The sequence below is a fragment of the Corvus cornix genome, chromosome 1 (assembly GCF_000738735.6).
Source record: "Corvus cornix cornix isolate S_Up_H32 chromosome 1, ASM73873v5, whole genome shotgun sequence".
Taxonomy (NCBI): domain Eukaryota; kingdom Metazoa; phylum Chordata; class Aves; order Passeriformes; family Corvidae; genus Corvus; species Corvus cornix.
This window is the reverse complement of record NC_046332.1, coordinates 19,267,459-19,286,175: the sequence shown is the minus strand read 5'-3', so window position 1 is coordinate 19,286,175 and position 18,717 is coordinate 19,267,459. Positions and strand designations below refer to the sequence as shown.

At 40.0% G+C, this 18,717-nt stretch overlaps 1 protein-coding gene across 2 annotated transcripts in view; it reads left to right on the top strand.

Annotated features, from left to right (window-relative positions):
* ALCAM (activated leukocyte cell adhesion molecule) overlaps nucleotides 1-18,717 on the top strand; it is a 118,209-nt gene that overhangs the window by 83,056 nt on the left and 16,436 nt on the right. For both annotated transcript variants that reach the window (XM_039557745.1, XM_039557752.1), the window contains exons 3-8: nucleotides 2,302-2,521; nucleotides 6,530-6,594; nucleotides 6,975-7,062; nucleotides 7,899-8,081; nucleotides 12,847-12,974; nucleotides 14,636-14,765. In XM_039557745.1, the coding sequence (XP_039413679.1) occupies nucleotides 2,302-2,521; nucleotides 6,530-6,594; nucleotides 6,975-7,062; nucleotides 7,899-8,081; nucleotides 12,847-12,974; nucleotides 14,636-14,765 (814 nt within the window). The remainder of the gene's footprint in view (nucleotides 1-2,301; nucleotides 2,522-6,529; nucleotides 6,595-6,974; nucleotides 7,063-7,898; nucleotides 8,082-12,846; nucleotides 12,975-14,635; nucleotides 14,766-18,717) is intronic.

Below are 18,717 nucleotides of genomic sequence, written 5' to 3'. Positions count from 1 at the left end.
CTCAATACACAGCGAAGAAGAGAGCAGAGCTGACCTTAGGAGCATGGCTGGTGGTTTCACTCTGCCATTTCTGTCAGGGAACAGAGGCAAAAATGTGGGTGCTCTCTAGGTGTGCTGGCCAGCCTCCAGTAGGAACACTGCAGGATGAGCTTCTCCTGTATATGATCGGTATCCCAGGTCAAAAGGAGAATCAGAATATCAAAGTCAAATGAAACCTGGAAGCATATGCGGATAAAAATGCTGGCATACCAAACCCCTTTTGCTTCTCAGACTGGTATTGAGACAAATGGTTTTCCTGCCTCTGTGAAGTTCATCTAAATTTCCTCTTCTGCTCAAAAAAAATGTACCTGGAATAATAGATAATTTCTAGTTTGACAGTGGATTTAAAATTATGTAGCGCTAGCTCTCTCTTTACAAATAGCATCCACCAGCCTATTTTACAGGAGAATGATCTGCCAGTGGCAGGGGGAGTCCTATTTTCCCCTAGCTCCTTCCTTTTTACCTTCAGGTTTGCAGCTTTTGCAGCCCCTATCCACTCAGTAGTTCCTTTTCTGCAAACACGTTTTGGGAAATGAAGTCAGAAGTCTGTGGAGAACGTTTCCCCAAAAGGGAGAAGTAAAACTGTTTCATAGGAGCATTCAGAAGATGGAGTGCCTACATTTTGCAGTGGCTTTTTCAGTCTGCTGACTTTTCTTGGGAAGACACAAGTCCATCTCTCTGAAGGTGCAAGGATATTCTGAAAAATAGAAACGTGTTATCTTTTTCCATTGCATTTGGATTGCCTGTGTTGGACAAGTACCAAGCAGCAAGTGGAGATGTTGTAGCTTCTTCTAAATGGAAAGGGAGACAAAACCTAACATACAAAAAAGCCCGTCTAAGTTTCTGTTGTATGAAATTGTTGGCAGCCCACACAAGCAAGTGAAAGTGATGCCTTTTCTCCTGGGGCAGCTAACAGCATGGCAACAGAGAGGGTTGGATTCATTTTTTTCATCAGGTGATTATTTAGTTGGAAGAAGGAGGAACTCTGTTTTCTTCTCTCCTGCCTTGTGAGGAGCAATTTGGGTTCCTGGTGGGAATGTGGAGGCACTGGGAAACTTGCACCATGGCAGGTGTTGCTCACTTCAGGGTCTACCTGTGTGTGCTTGCAGCTAGGTAGGCTATGGGAGTCAGGAGCTCATTTGCACTTGACAGCCAACTTCCTGTGTATCAAGTCAAGACAGTGTTTTCTTTCCTGTGTGACAGACATCTAGACAAATCCAGCAGTTAAAAGTAGGAGAGGGAGAAAGACTGCAAGGGAATTTAAACTCCACAGCTAGCTGATGCCTCCTGCTTTCTGCCCAGCTCCGACACCACTCATCTCGTCACAGCATCGTCATGCTTTTGTGGGCTCTGCAGTCCAGCTGAGGTATTGTGCTGGGAACACTGCTAACACCAGTGCTGCAAGGTATAATGGACAAAAGAGAATGAAAACCTTTTCCAGCCCCCAGCACAATACAGAATATAAAGATAGAATCAGTGTTTCACCTCTCTTTAAATAAAGGCAGATACTGTCTGTCTGCTCTGTGCACGTGTTTGTGTAAGGAGGAAGGAATCAAATCCTGTAGAACCGTCCCTGTAACTTTGTCCCTCAAAAAAAAAGATTTTTATATGAGAGATTTGTGTAAGGCTGTCAACTTTGTATTCCTTCTTGGGATGGCAACTGCATAAGGAGGATGTCTAGAAAATGGTACTTTGCAGATTAACAGTATTTGATTGTATGTATATTCCCATACTACAAGCTCTCGGGTCTTTTAAAAACAAAGGGAAATAAAGCTAAAAACTAATTTGGAATAAAATAGGCAGTTATGCCTGATTAAATCCTGCATTTGGAATGAAGTCTAAATATCCCGAATAAACAATATGAATATGTAAAACAATAATGAAAAAAGGAAATTGAAGCTGTTGAGACTAGCTCACACATGCATCTATTTCAAGTACTTTTTCATACAGACACAGGCAAGAGCTGCCAAAAACACCAGCTTTTATTAGAGAAAGCCCTTTGCTATGCTGAGATTGAGCAAAAGGATTGAAATAATTTCTATTGATGATATGCTCAATGTGTACCATGGCAGTCTTAAACTAGCTCTCTTATTACACTGAATTTCTTTTATGTACAGTAGAAATTAATCAGGAAAAAAAAGCCATCTGATACAGTTTGCAGAGGGTTTTTTTTGAAATTATGGGTTTGTACCAATTGCAAATCTTCAGGAACTTTTAAATGAGTGTTTATGCAAAATAGAGGTGTTTATCCTTTTATTATAGGAAATGCCAAATGGATCTCCAGTATTTATTGCCTTCAGATCATCAACAAAAAAAAATGTACAGTATGATGATGTACCAGACTACAAAGACAGGTTGAGTCTCTCAGAGAACTATACATTATCCATCAAGAATGCAAGAATCAGTGATGAAAAGAGATTTGTATGTATGCTAGTTACAGAAGATGATGTTTCCGAAGAGCCGACGATAGTCAAAGTTTTCAGTAAGTAAATCTAGTTGTTACTACCATTAACATTCATCAGCATCTGAATCATAAATTACAGAAACTTTTGTTTAAGGCAGGATTAAAGCCAAGGAAGTAAGTTTGGCTCAGTAAATTACTAAGACTAGCAAATTTCTGCAGCTTTCAAAAATGTAATCTACTGGTGGCATTTATGTAACAGGACTGCCTGCACTTGCAGTTTATTCATGATAAGTGCTGGCTCAAAGAGAATTTTAGGCTTTGATAATGACTCACTTATGTGATGTCATTTGGCCTTGGAAATGAAAAATGTAAAATTAGCATTGATTATTTTCCATTTGTTCTCAGAGCAAATTTTTCTGCGGGAGGGAAACATTAACCGTGTGCAGTCTGTAGAATTAGTTCAGGCAAGAGGTTTGAAGTGGCTCTAAGCAGCTACTGTGCAACAGCACGAACCGTGAGGGAGAGAGCAAGGGGCTGGAAAATGAGCCACCAGCCCCAAATGCTTGTTTTGTCCCCTGCTGAACGGTAGGAAGGAGAAGTACCAGTCTGCCATTCTCTCCTGGAGCAAAGCAAGGTTTATTAGTGTTTGGTATCACTACAGCTCGATGGCAAGGCTGGTCTGCAGTGCAAACCCCAGTCCTCTGAGGCACAGCCCAGCTCAGAGCTCACACAGGAGCGAGGACAAGCCTGGTCTCTTCTTGGTGCTGATTCAGAGCAGAAGTGTAATCCATCAAACCCTGAGCCAGCCTGGGGAGGCGTCCATTGTGGCTTTTAAGGGACACAGGGCTGTGGCTGCAGTGTCTTATCTTCCTTAGCTTCATGTTTTTATATGGCTTTTGGCCTTTGTTGCTCTTCAGGTGCAGATTTACACAGTCAAAGTAAGTCTGTTGTGGGAACACGCTGACTGCAGGTACGGGCAGTTTCAAAGTGACCACGCTCTGCTTGAAAAACAAATTCATGTTTTGGAAGGGCATTCTTTTGCTTTTCTCAGGTAGAATGTGTCAGGGAGTCCTCAATGATGTCTATGCTGTCAGTCACATAAATGAGTTTAAGGCCAGATTAGGAGCCAATAGTAATTCCCTCGTTTCACTTTCAATTTGACTGCAAGAACAATTGAATTAATGACAACAGGGACGAGTGTGCTCAGAGCACGCATTGTAAACACAGTGCTTCAAAGGAAATGATCAAGAATTATCATGTTTACTTATTGCACAGTAGTAAATATGTAGATGAGGCAGTGGTATATGGTGAAATGAAATGCTAACTGCTTGAATTACTGTGTACTCTACTAAGTATGAACACAATGCTAACTCAGCCATGGAGCACAGCTTGTCTGGTTTATTCTGTGTATTAGTACTAATAGAGAAATCTTCTATTTACTAAGGAAGATAAGAAGGGAGGATGCCACGCTTGTAATATGGCCAACTTAGTGCTGCAAGAAAAATTACCTTTATGTTTTTTCACTTGGCATTCACAACTTTATTCATGGTTCTCTTAACTTTTCTTTGCATTTAATTTTCTTGAGTCTGGTTTTTAAGTTCTCATTTTTAGTTGTTTGCTTGCTTTAATTGCAGAAGAGTTAAGAGTTAAGCTGGCAAGCTTCGTTTGTTTAGCCAGGGGAGTTTCTAACTCATTGAGCCACAGGTACAGAGCTAGGCAGCTGCAGTGTGACCCTCATAAACCAAGACCTTGTGCACCTGAAAATCAGCTGCATCCCAGGAGTCATGGCTGATTCTGGGTTTTGCTGGAGCTTGTTATGCCCTCAGCTGTGCTACCTGATTAACTCAGGACGAAGGAGCTGAAATGGCTCGTTGTGCAGTTACCACCTGCTAATCTCTCTCACCGACTACTCAAACAAGCACTACCAGCTTTCTAGATGGATCCTGTCAGCAACTTTTTTGTGGAATTAAATGGCCAGTTTCCAAAGCAGAGCAGCCCAGCAGACAGAGCTGCTGTCCTGCTGCACTGACACTTGGCTTTTGTAGGCAGTGAACTCTTTTTCCCTCTATTATGAGGCCTATATAGAGTTGAAAAGTACTCTGGCAAGCTCTTAAGCTGAGAGATAAGCAGTGTGCTGAAGTTGCAAACCCACCAAAGTGGGGTTTGCTGCCAAGTTTAAAATTTTTTCTCGCTTCAGACGCTGAGCTGGTAAATGCCAAGTAAGTGTTTTACAGTGAATTACCTTTGTGCACGTGCAGCGGCTGTGGGGGTCTGGCAGCAGGCATTTCCTTTGGAGGCTGCTCTCAGAGAGCAGGTGGCAGCCTCTCAACTGGAACATCTGCTCAGTCACAGAGCACTCACAACCAGGAGAGCCCCACACAGCAGCTACGGAGCAGGGGACCTCCCCTTTCCCTCGTAGGATCACTGCAGGGCAGGGGCGTCCAACACACCAAAAACAGGGTCTCATCTAATCAGTCCTGGGGGAGATGAGAGATGAAAAGAAGCAAAGCTGAGGTGGAAGAAGGTGTTGTGGCTTGGTCAGCTGGTGACTGGGACAGGCAGGCAACTATCCCTGTTTATGGGACCCAAAAATCTGACCCAGAAGGCCTGTTAATGGTCTTGTAAAACCACGTTTTCTTGAATTGACAGGAAAATATTTTGTCCTTGACTGGTTCTTATATGAAAAAGATTCACCTTTTTCCTTTAAAGCTGACAAAAGAGAAATAAACATGCATATCTCTCCTAAAAATAAAGATCTTTATTAGTCTTTAGAAGAAAATATGATGGTCTTAGTGTATAGCTTTGACTGTTTCTTTTGTTTGGTTTTCTTTTTTGCCACAAGCAAAGTTGTTTGAAAATGTCAGATGAATAGGTTCTTTTATTCACTTTCATTTCGCTTTTGACCTGATTTTGCTCCGTCCTGGAGTAGTCATCCAAGTGAAGAGTATCTGTGCATGTATGTGCACAAGTAAAATGGATTATTGGGAAAACACACAGGCTTGCTACGTCTGTGACAACAGGAGCAGTGCATCTGCACATCAGCAACTTCATCAGTGTGTGTAGAGACCTTGGCAAGATAGTGGTGAAGTTCACTTAGGGCTGGGATTAGTGACATACAAACAGTGCTTCATAGGAAGCTTGATTTGGGGAAAGGGTTCTGTAAGTTGACACGGTTAAGAATGTTTCAGTCTGTCAAAGTATGCTTGTTTAAACAGTATAGATAGGGTGTAGAGGCTCTCCTTGACTGTATAGACATTGATTTATTTTTTATTTCCTTCACTCTTCCCCTCTCCTTTTAAAATTGTGGGGAAAACTGTCTCTTTTTGGAGATAAAAATTTGCATTCCGGGCTTCAGGCCAAACTGTTTTAACAGACAAGTTATATAGTCTCTAGAAAGTAGTCTTTTATGATGGAAACACTGATAGATCCTCCACTTTGGCAAGCCAAGAGGTTCATCTACCATAATAAAAGTAAATAAAAAGACTTACTGGCACTGAAGAAAAAGTTTGTGTTTTTTTAAGAGAGATATAACTAACACAGAATTGGTTAAAATAATTACACTTCTCTCTATCATCTGAATTTCTTAAATGTAATAATCCCAGTTAGGAAAAAATAAACATTAGAAGAATTATTAGGTTGACTTTGTTCCTTTATAATGTTGACAGCTCAGCTACAGTAATATCTGCAGGAAAGCTGCTTTTTTGTTGCTACCTTAGTTTCTGTACCACTGGCTCCTTCTCCAGCATGTATATCCTATAAATCGATAGATCAGATCAGATTCTCTCCTCCTGGGTGGTGAACTAGTCTGTCTGGCTAAAAGATGTATCGTCAGAATACATGGAATTCATTATGGAAGGTGTGACAGGTTTAAAGTGAGAGTTTGTTCTTCTCAATCCATTTGCCAATACTGAGAGAGAAGTACCTCACCTTTTCTTCTTTTAATGGGAAAACATAGGTAAGGCTGTGATAATCAGGCCAGATTATTCTGTTTAGTTTCAAAAGTCCACATATTTTTAGTATTTTTTTGCTTTTCAAACAGCTGTTTGTGCCCCCTTCACCAGTACTTTTATCCTATTTATGTTTTAGAACAACCCTCTCAACCAGAAATCTTACATCAAGCAGACCTCTTAGAAACAGAGAAGCTACAAATGGTAAGAGAAGCATCCTCCTTCACAGTTATGTTCTTGACAGCTGCCTGAAGTCCCTTTTCAGTCCAGACAGAGGTGGTGGCTCAGAGAGGTGAATGAACACCTGCCCGTGAGTCTATAGCCAGGCTGAGCACAGAGCATTTGCCTTGCCACTACTCTCTTTATTCCTGCCTGATCTGCAAACAAGGGCCGTCCTGACCTTAGGCCCACCACCCTCTTCCAAATTGTACCTCACTGATTTGATTTTCCCTATTTAAGGAAAGCAGTTGAGGTTAAGCCTTTGAACTTTCTAGAAATTTTTACCCAAAACAGCATAAGTAAAAACAAAATTATGTCAAAACCTAGTGGAGAAAACCAGTAACTAATTCCTGTCTGTTTTGCAGCTCGGGGAGTGCATTGCAAGGGACAGTTATCCCGAGGGCAATGTCACGTGGTACAAAAACGGGAGAGTTTTGCAGCCCGTGGATGATGGTATGTTTTGGTAATGACCAATGTCCCTGGATCCACACATGGCTCAAGAAGAGTGTTTATAAGGGTTGCTCTGCTTTCTTCTAATATATTCTTCCTTTGAGAAAAGCTACTTGTATGTATATACAGATGTAACTAGAAGATGTTTAGCCCTTTCAGAGTACCCAAGCTATGCCACATAATCTTTCTCTTTTGGTACCGGTTCTAAAACCACATCATAGGGAGGAGAATTGCCTTTATTAATGCTATCACAAAGCTATTTTTGGGCCTATGTAACCAATAGAAACCTGTATCTAATTTTCAACTTCTTATAAGGCATTAACTGTCTCAGTTTCTTACCTGTTCAATATTGTGTTTTGGACCATGTAGACCATCATCTTATACAACTGTTATTTTCCAGGATATGTATGAACGACTATTTTTTTCCTTCTTTTCAACTTTGACAGACTGATCAGGCTACAATATTTTTCCTTCCATAAATCAGAGAAAGCTTAAAAAATAAATTTGATCCTAATTTTTTTGCCATCATTTTTGAGGTCTTCTTTCTGTCTTACAAAGTAGGCTGAGATTTGTATTAAAAACCCCACCAGTTTGCAACTAGGTTTTTTTTGTTGGATTGGATTTAAAATATTTGGTAGGTTAGGAGTATGTTGTTGGTAAAATGTTCCTTGCATACCTCAGTGGCAGTACAACAGGAAAAGTTTGTACAATCTCTTGGGTGACATGTCATGCTGCTTGTATGTTTGCAGCCTGATCACAAATGCAGAACAGGCAACAACATACAGGAAAAAGGTTTCAAATTCTGTATGTGTGACGCTGAAACATTATTTCCTTTTCAGTTGTGGTCATAAATTTGCAAAAGATTGTGGACAGAACAACTGGACTTTTCACCATGACATCGTCTCTTCAGTACATGCCAACAAAGGAGGATGTAAATGCCAAGTTCTCTTGCATTGTGACTTATTATGGACCATCTGGCCAGAAAACTATGCAGTCTGAACCAGTTGTCTTCGATGTTCACTGTAAGTTATCCATAAAGCATCTTTTGCTGTACAAAGTCTACCTCCAGGGCAGGGGAAAGCAAAATCAAAAACAGTTTACAAAATTAGAGAGTTACTGCTTCTTGGCTATTGAAATGGTTTCTTCAAAATTGATTTGCATCAAGAAGGTCTGAGTACATTGCCAAGGTGATTTTTATTATCTTCAGATTTACATGAGATTTCATTTTTCCTAACAATAGAATACTGAATATCAAGATTTCGTTGACAAAAGTGGTAGCCATAAAGAGTCACAGTGAAATGGGCTTTTGAGAATTTTAAGAGAAGTTATAGTGGTTGATTCTGTGCCCCCTGAAATATGCAGTAAATACACAATACAGTTTTTAGTAAACTCAAATGTTTTTCATCTTTGCAGAGTCAGCACCAAGCAGTTAATGCTGGCTGTCTACCTTGCATAAAATGCTTCTCTACAGCTGTAAGATGCTGTGTTTTACATTTAAAATACATATTTTGAATATTGGTAGACTTTTAAGTAGAGAATTTGTGTAAATAATTGCTTCTAACTGGACTGAATTCTAAAGCAGCTTCCTTACTGTGTTACTGACAGATGTGGAAATCAAAATGCTCCTTTGAGTAAACAAAACAGGCTGTTGGCAAGGAAAGATCAGAGGAGGTGGCAGCACTTAGAGACCAGGGGAAGAGACATTTCAAAGTCTTGTAAAATGACTCTTCTGAAGGACTGTAGAAGAGAGCGGGTCCCAGCAGGATGTAGAGGAACCAGAGATAGACAATATATCCAATCAAGTGTTACCTCTCTGCACACTTCAAGAAATACCTCATCTTATAAAAAGATTAGTCCCTGTTTTGGGAGTGATAGGGTCTAAGTATACAGCCCAGCATCTATGTCTTAGCATAAATTGTATGACAGCTGTGTAATCCAGCTGAATACAAAGCAAATAAGTAAGGCACTGGATCTCTCCATGCAGTGTGAGTGCACCATTGCCTTGAAAACAAAAGCCATGGGCTGGAAGTGCCATGTATGTTCTGCCTAGATGATAGTTGCTTTTCCTCTACAGGTAAAGTTTGTTGAGCCACAGGGTAGGGGATTGGTTTTGACCTTGCCCAAATAAAACCAAACCTTGGAGGTCTTTGGTTTCCTCTGGATTAAGGTTGTCTTTTCACCAGCTGTTTCTCCAGAATGACAAGCAGAAGAACTAATGGAGAAGAAAACCCCTGGGACAACTGTTACTCCTGGAAACACCACAGGCATTCCAAGCCTGCAGATACCTATCCCATCACTTTAAAGCTAGAAGCATTTCTTATTTTTTTGGTTTGGATCTAAAGCTGGGCACCAAATTTCACTGTGGCTTTTTTTTCTGTCATTTGTGGAGCCCCATGACTATGAATAACTCCTGCTGTGCATGGCAGATGTTCCCAGGAAAGAAATGTAATGACCAGAAAGCATTTGTTGCTATTACTTGCCAAGAGGTGCTGTGCTGTCCTCATTTCCCCTCTGCTTTCATGCATTAGGGCCACTTCACCTGTTGAGGGTGAGGCTCTTCCAGGTTCCTGTGGTGCATGTACTACATGCACTCGCAAGTAAGAACTCCCCATGTGAGGGGAAAAGAAGGCTGCATGGCTGCAGGATGGTCACTGGCCGTGTATAGTGTGCCCTCTGTATAAAGATTTAATGGTTGATAAACTAGCTCTTCTAGTCCTGGCCTAGTAATACACAATTTAATTAATTCCACCAGTGTGCTGCTAATTAGCAAATAATGGAAGGCAGGCACACCATTCAGTACCTCAGAAGAGGCCTCAAGTATGAATTCTGTCTTTAGAATGTGGAGTTTCCCAACTTTCTTTATGAGTATTTTCATCTGCTGTAACTTCAGTTCCTTACTCTGCATAAATGCATCTCCAAATGAATTTGTGAAATTCTTTGTTAACAGATGCATTTCACGATTTCTGTTAGTTGATGTTAATGGCCTGTCTGATTTGGTTTTGCTTTTTTAGTTTAGTACAGTGATCCTAATTCGTTTCTCAATAATTGTGATTTTTTTAATGAGTCAAATATAATGCAGATTAAAAAAATGTCAGACTCCAACTCTAAGAAATTGAAGTCTTTCAGCCTTTTTTATTTTAGATGGACTGTCAAAACTATGATATTTTGAATCTCTAAACCAATAGAACAAAATCATAAAGACCTGCTGCTCATTCCTTGCAACTTATCCATTTATCCTAAAGAAATGGGGAGAGCATGATTAAAATTATACCGGCAGAAGATTTTTTTAAAGATATATCTACTCACTCAGGATCTAAGAAATGTTTCATTGTTTGTTTTGGTTTTTTATTTTATCTTTTGTATTGAGTTAGTGCAATCTTTAGCATGCAAGTGTTTAATAAGCTAGTTCATGTCCTGGAAGGAGCCAGCCACTGTAACCTAGTGTGAGAAGAAGAGTGAATTAGCTCTTGCTGTGTTGGATGTTACTTGGATTAGGATAATTTAGCTCAGCTAGCAGCAGTTACGTGCTTGGTTTTGCAGCTGCAAGCAAGGAAGCTACTGAAAGCTAGGAGTACTAGGAGAGAAGTCTTGGAAGTGGGCACTTAGATAGTATTTCAGATATTTAATTATCTAGGCTCCAGTTATGTGGGGTTCTCCTCAGCAGTAATCAGTGTAAAAAGATAATGTTTGTCAGGCAGATTTCCCAGTCATGCCGTGTTGTTAGGTGTCTGTCTTGTTATGGATAAACTGCTTTACATGACAGATTAGAGTCAAAGGCACTTCACACTCATACTGCTTCCAGCATTGGTGTTTTCCTTGAAATGGCACATTGGCTGGGACAGCTCTGGGATAGCAGCATTCATTTACTAAATGGCTGCCTTTTGGTGCTGGCTCCTGGAATTTTGCTGTTGTTGAAAGCAGAATCTCAAGTTTGCAGAAACACCAAGTCAGGAATATGTGCCACTGAGAGGCAAGATGTGCCTTCACCAGGCTGCTCCTGTTTATTAATGAAAGCAGGGGAGCACATTACTCATGCCAAACACCACTCTGCGTGGCACTGGATACTATCTTCCTGTTCTCAGGCTGCATCTTCCTCAGAAGAGTGACCTCTTCATCTTAAACATCTTAGTTTAAGTAGTCTTTTGCTATTTACTTCTGTATGTTTGGGGTTTTTTTCTAGTTTAGCAAATTAAATTAAAATTTGCTCCTGGTTGTTTACAGTAGATAGAAGGGTAAGATATTTCTACAGAAAAGACTGGTGCTTTGCAAGAATGTTACTTTTGTTTAACTGTGCCCATTTCATCCAGTTCTGTTTATCTCTGAGAGGAAAAACCTGTTCTAGATTAAAGTCCTAAAGTCTTACTCTTTATTAATTCCTTCCTTTTCAGTCTTGAGACAAAGCCTAAGCAATTCCAGGATATATCTAGACGTTCTTTATGATAACTTTACCTTAACGTAAAGTTGACAGAAGGAGACACACGTTTTTGCGGCAGCCCCTGAAACTGAGTTTTTGGTCCAGCAGCTACCAAGAAGGGCATGCATGTCATTCCTGGCCAGCTATCTCATTGCATCTGTTGTATTCCATACCAGCAATGATGCTGGACTTCCTTTTTCTAAGCAGGAGAAGCTGTGCCTCAGCTCTGAAGGTACTGGGGAAGGAGCTTGTTTGGCCATGGAAGGGAGCGGAGGCTCTGAAGGAGGGAGAGAGGCTGTGGCTGGTTGGAATCCAGTACCCCTCCTGCCCTGAGGAGGGGTGAGGTGCTGTGCTCTGCTGGGGCTCCCAGTCCTTGAGAGGCCCCAGTGAACTGCAGCTCCTGTTATTGAGAAATCCCGTCACAGAAGACAGACGTGATAAATGCCTGGAGGGTTGGAAGGGCTGTAGAGCACACGCTTCACTAAGCACACAAAATCACCTGTCAGCCAGGACTTTCTTTGCTGTGGAGATTTTTTAGTGCCTAATAAGGTGCGCTGTACTGTATCTTAATGCAAGACTGGCATCTCTGATGGAATTTTATTTATCCTTTGAAATTAAAATGGTGAGAGTTATCTGCCCATATTATTTTTTTTAATTTTGTTCATTTTACTTTGTTTTTTAAAAATTATATTTAAGCCTCTACTTAGAAAGAATAGCATCTGCTAAAGAATGCTTTAGAAAATTGTGAAAGTAAAATGTAAGTTATAGTTCAACTTCAGTGAACATGACAGAAGTATGTTACATTTACTGTTCTGTTGACTATGTTAAGGGTCCTGTTATGTTCACCAGATTTATCTTTCTGAAAGCCTGTAGTGATCAGCATATAGAATAGGCTGAATATAGTTGCTTAGTTCATATTTCTTTCTTTTTAATGCCAGAAGGCTATTATCTAGTACTAATACATGGTGTTGAGAGCTTCAGTTGTTTTTCTGATTGCTGCAGTCCTCCAAAAAGGGAATTTCACAGAGGACAAGTTAATCCCTCATAATGAAATCACACCATGAAATGGTTCATACTAATCAGGATTTCTTTTGCTTTAAAGCACATGACATGTTTGTAATCATCGCTGTTTCAGTTACAGGTATTTTGGAGAAGAAAAATGAATTTTATGTCATATGACTTCTTTGCACTTAATTGGCAAAAATATAGAGAGTGTGATTAACTTCAAGTTCTTTTATGAAAAGATCTACACGTGCAAATATTTTCAGCTGCAGGATGATAAAATTGCATTTTCTTGGGCCATGAATATTGCATGCATAGTGTTGCTGTGCGGATTATGCTGAAGCTATTAAATATGTACATTATTTTCACAGACCCAACAGAGAAGGTGACTATTCAAGTGCTGCCACAAAGTAGTACCATTAAAGAGGGCGATAACATCACTCTGAAGTGCTCAGGAAATGGCAACCCTCCTCCACAGGAGTTCCTGTTTTACATTCCGGTACGTCCTGCCTTGCTGTCGCTGCCTAGTGAAATATTCTGTGTCATTCCTTCCTACAGACATTGCTACATGTCAGTGTATACGTGGTTTTGTAACAAATGAAGGAAGGAATTCGATGTGACAAACACTGAAGATAGACATTGACCATTATAGCATGCTCTGAGAATGCCTCACCTCAGTTGGCAAAATATTTTTGAAAAAATCTCTCCTTTACCCCAGCCCACCCGAATTTTGCAGGAGTATAGACCTACTAAAAATTACAATGCTTCATTTCCCATCATCAGGTATTTTAATAAACAGTTTTGATTACAGCAGTTTAGCACCTTGAAGGAAACCAACTCATCTGTTGTCATAACACAGATCCAGCAGTGAAAGTACAGCAAATTAATTCAGCTATATTTTGGACTTTCACAGATTAATCTTTGTGCAATTTCTTTTCTTCAGTTAATTAATTAATTGTTTGGTGGCATATAAAACAAAAAAGAATGTGTGTGACAGCACAGGAGAACAAATCTGTCAAATGCATAAGACACAGACTGAGAAAAATAAAGGCTTTGTTACCATTAATCTTCTTAGTACTGGTGAAGTCCACAGACAGATGTGACTTTACATTCTAAGGCTTCTGGTCCTTGTTCCCATGTCCTCCTTCCCGCTCCTACTTTACATGCCTTATTTGTTCCTGCTGCAGCATTGAGCAGAGCTGCTCTTGCAAGAAGACAGAAGTGGTATCCTTTCAGATATTTCAAACCCAGCATATCACCCTCTGAACATAATTGTCGTCTACTCTGGGCTCCTGGCATGTTTGAATTGCTGAAGAGAGCAAGGGGAGCTAGGAGCTGAAGTCCTTATCTCAGAACAGCCATTTAGATGCAGTGAGTCATCCTAGAAGCGCACTAAATGCTAGTGAAAAAGTGTCTGGTATCTCTCCTTGCTCCACTATCACAGTGAGTGAGCTAAACACCCAAGTTTGTCTTATCTTTGGACTCCCTGTCTTTTCTCTCAAGAAGAGCTGCAGTGGGTGATTCCTTCAAAAGGCTCAGAGGTATTATAAATCTCCTTCTGGATCCAGAGATAGGAATTAGGGTATCATCCTATGCTTGTTTCAAAGCTGATCTAAGTCAGTAATCAGGGGGAAACTAGGGAACTGGACAGCCAGAAAGCAACATTTGCTGGCTAATTCAGAACACCAGTGTCTGTGGATAACTGCATATAATGCAGTGTATACCTGACCAGGGTCTATATTGTGATGTGGATAAAGCAAGGTTTGCTTGTGCTGTTCAAAAATTTGCAATGCAGTACAAATCAGTTCATGATTTGTCCTAGACTGAATATATCAGAATCAGATTTAGCTACACAATTTGTTTTGGTTTTTGATTTCTGCAATACTTATTCTGCTAAACTTTCAAATTTTGTATATTAACATTCTCTTAAAATGAGTTAGTCATTCAATTAAAAGAGTAAGCTCTTGATTGTATTTGTTTTTTAAAATTATGTTGTCACACAGGAAGTAAACCTCAGTATAATTAATAGGAAATTACACTTCAATGATGCCCTGTCTATATGTACTTTGGAGTATTTAGCTATCCTTATAATTTAAAAAATCCTCAACAAAAATTAGTGGGTTTAGCAAGCCCATGTACAGTCTTGTTTTCCACCCGCAGGGAGAAACAGAAGGTATAAGAAGCTCAGATACTTACATAATGACAGATGTGAGACGAAATGCAACAGGACAATACAGGTGCTCTCTGACTGACAAAAGCATGATGGACTCGACCACCATCACTGTGCACTGTAAGTCATTGCATTTTGCACTCTTAGGTAGGATACAAACTGATCTTGGACCTCCTGGGATGGTTTCTCTGCTTTATGTATGTAGCTTAATGCAGTTACCTACAGGTGAAGCAGTTGGTTTGAAGGAGTGTCTGGTCATTTCTATTTATTTTAATGTATTTCTGTTTGAAAATCTCAACTTTCTCAATTCATTGGCCTAGATACAGTTTCACTTCATGTAACTTTTGTGTAGTATACACTGTCACATACAGTGAGAATTTTGGTATTTTATATTTCGGTCATGTGAACGTATATAGGGCAAATTACTCTCTTCTGGCCGTGCCTTAGAATGTACACAAACATGGAAGCTGATCCACAGGGATATCACTGAAGGCCATTCTTCATAATCAAGTTCACATTCCCTCAATGAGCTTAACATGTAAGGAGTCTAGAAAAGAGACTCAGGATGTTGTTATGTTCTCATAGGAAAAGTTGCTTTTTTTTTTACTTTTCCCAGGATCGTGAGAGCTACAGAGCTCAGTAAATTTTCTTTAGCTGGATACTGTTTATTCACACTATCAGCAACACTTCGAAAGCAGCCATTGAACTGGTGGAACCATTGAAGCAAGAGTTGCTTTTAATCTCCCTATGGAGAAGACATGAGCAGGAACTCTCAGCCAGGGGTGGTTTTCCACTAAAAATATTGATGGTCTGAAGTCTTCACGGTAGCATCAATAGTTGACAGATTCAGAGGGATCTGATGGATAATGAAGTTTAAAGGCTTCCACAGTTGTTATACTTTACATGAAAACAAACTTCATGTTTTTGTATTTGGTTTTGAATTTTTTTTCCTGGAAGAGGTACAATACATCCATAATATATCTGTACATGAACAATTACACTGTTATATTTAATTAATATTTTGCCTTTAATAAGTTCATCTGCTGTTACCCTGCCCACCCCTTCTGTTTGCCAAGAGTTGGGCATGTAAAATCTGAAAAGAGCCCAGTGCTTCTGCCTCTTAACTTAGCAAAGTTAAGGTAGCAAATGTAGCTTTATAACTGACCCTTTAATTTTTCTCCTAGTGGACTGCAGGTCTACTCATACTTTCATAAATAATTAAAAAATCAAGTCCTCCGCTCCAAGTTATTTTTAACAAGCCAGTTTTCCTTTCTCTTCTATTTTGTGTGCACATTGGAAGAGCTTTACTATGCCAGAGAAGCATGTGTTTTCTAGGTGTGAGTCTTCCCAGTGTTGGCAGCTAGTGCAGCTACCCAGAACTCAGAGCTATGCTCTAGTGCCCTACTGCTTCACTTTACTTAGGGTTCATTTTGTTTTTCCAAAACACCTCTATCTGCAATAAAGCCTTTGCTTAAAAGAGGCGCAATGGCCTGGAATAGTTCTGTAATTCCTGAATGTCCAGACCATGCCCTATCCTTAAGGTACTTCAGTGTCTTCCTTATGCTGCTCTAAAGCATTTCTGCAGGATGTAGTTTGTCCTTCAGATAGTACTTACTAATGCCTATCAAATCCTACTTTTTCTCCCTCTTTTGCTTTATTTTTTACCTTGTCACATATGGATGAATATTCCTCTCTCTGCTGTTACACTGAAAAAACCTTGATTAGGAGTCAGGGCTTTTCATTTCTTCCCATCCAATCTCAGTATTTTAGATTTTCTGTTTTCTTTTTTAAAAACCTAACCACAAACACAACAAAAAGCAGGCAATATAATAATTTAAATTTGAGAAACTGTTTACAGTAATTTGTTAAATTTCAACTGTAGTGCTTTTTCCCAAAACAATTTTACTGAGCATTCTAATTACCCTGATTTCTTTCAGTGTCTAGGTAGGGAAAGCTTCTTGCTGGTATGAAAAAACATTATAATGCCATATTCCTCAAATATTATTTGCAGAAAAATATTCTGGCTGAATACAGAGCTCCCTTTTTGCAAATTGGATGTAAATTATGAGACTTACAGAAAGCTGAAAATTGACATTGAAGCATCTGAGTTACCCATAGTGTCTAGGGAAATATTTTATTTATAAAGGAAATTGAGGAGGGATGAAAGGACAAACTGTACAACCTGAGTTCTTGCCCTTCAGAGCAGGATCTGTGCAGCCAGATCCCAGTTTAGAGTCCAGCAGAGCTGAGTGCTTTTGGTTGGCATGATTTGTCCCTCTACAGAGGGAGCAACAGAACAAGATTGATGTTGTGGGTTTGGGGTTTTTTACACTAGGTTGTAAATTCTCTGCCAGCTCTGTTCCTTCAGTGAGTTTGCCCAGGGTCAGATGAGCAAAACTGGCAGGGAAGGGGACCAGAGCAAAAGCTGTTTACAACCACTTACAGAGGTGTAGCAGCACTCCCTGAGCGAGGCAAGGAAAGCACCCTGCAGCAGAGGACAGGTGTATCTTCTCTCAGCTATAAAGAAGCAACTCTTTCAACCCACAGTCCCCTTTCTTTATCTATTGCTATGGGGATTTGAGCAACTTGGCCTAGTGCTGGTGTTCCTGCCCATGGCAGGGGGGTTGGAAGTAGATGATCTTTTAGGTCTCTTCCAACCCAAACATTCTATGATTCTGTAACTGTTTCTGCATGTAGAACCTAGTATGGAGTAAGTAGGTCTGTGGAACTTCCTCTTTGTGATGCTTTCCTTTCTGCTAAAATGGGTTCTGCAAACTGTCCAGTAAATTAAAGGTCTTAGGAGTATAGCACTTGTATTTCTCTGTAGATATTTTTATAGCCTTGTATTGACTTGTCTCTTTCATTAAAGCCATCAAAAATACAGGGGAAATCACCTTTTGAATGTTGCATGGGAAAATATGTTCTCAGGATACTAGGAGAAGTTTCTAGTTGTCTGCTAGTTTATTCATGGAGCTCAGACAACAAGCAAGTGCCTGCATAGTTTTCCCAATTGTAGCACAGTACAATCAGAGGCCTCCTTTAAATGCTGCAAGTCTGTCCTAGATGTGCCACAGTTTCCAAACTGAATTGTGTGCTCCAGTCTTGCCCACATTAATTCCATACCTCCCTCACATGATGTGGTGATACGTGCAGAATGCACTGTTTGTCTCTTCCCTGCTCTACTTGGTATGCAAAGACAGCACTGAAATCAATGCAAGACTTCAAGTGAGACCACATTAAGAGCTAGCATATATTGAAAATGGTGCCTGATGAGGAGCTTGTTTCTGAAGAACATTTCAAAGCCAAATGTGAAATGTACAGAAAATTCTCACAGAAAAGTTTTTCTTTCAATGGAGACAAAAATTTAATTTTGACAGTCTTCTGTATGCACGAAATATTTTCTCCTCATACTTCTGTACCAAAGAGAGATTATTTACTAAGTAGCGAGATAAAGGTAGCTACATAGCATTTCTTTGTGGACCTGGCAGATAAACTGGCAGAAAATTAAGCTAAATCAAGTTGCTTGTGCAGAGTTCCTAGAGGGGATCCTATAGCAGTAGCTGAATTCTGTCTTGCCTCACAAGTCATACAAATACTGCTCTGAGTTAAGTAGCTCATCTCATACACTGTAAATTTTCCTGAATTGCTATAGCAACCAAGACCATGGTGTGAGAGGGATTGTAGTCCCAGTTACACCACACAAAGGGGCTGGCAGGGCACAGACTATCCTGGAGGAAGACTCAAGGATTGCTCTGGGCTCAGTGTCACTCTTGCCTGAGGTGAAGGCAAAAACTTTCATGAATTTTTGCTCCCTATGACAAATGTGAGAGGAACACCTTCTTGAATGGTCTTGGTGATCTCTTGGGGTTGAGGTGCTATCTTGCTTCAAAGAACAAGAGGTTTAAGTACATGTATAAGGAAATTCTTGAGGGAAAAAAGAAAAAATCTTAGCTTTTTCTTCAACCACCCCTCTGCCTTGATAGAATGTGTTTAAGGGTAACAAAGCAAGAAGAAACACATCCCATACACCATCCGAATCTATATACTGCTCACTGGAGGAGTCTTGTAATTT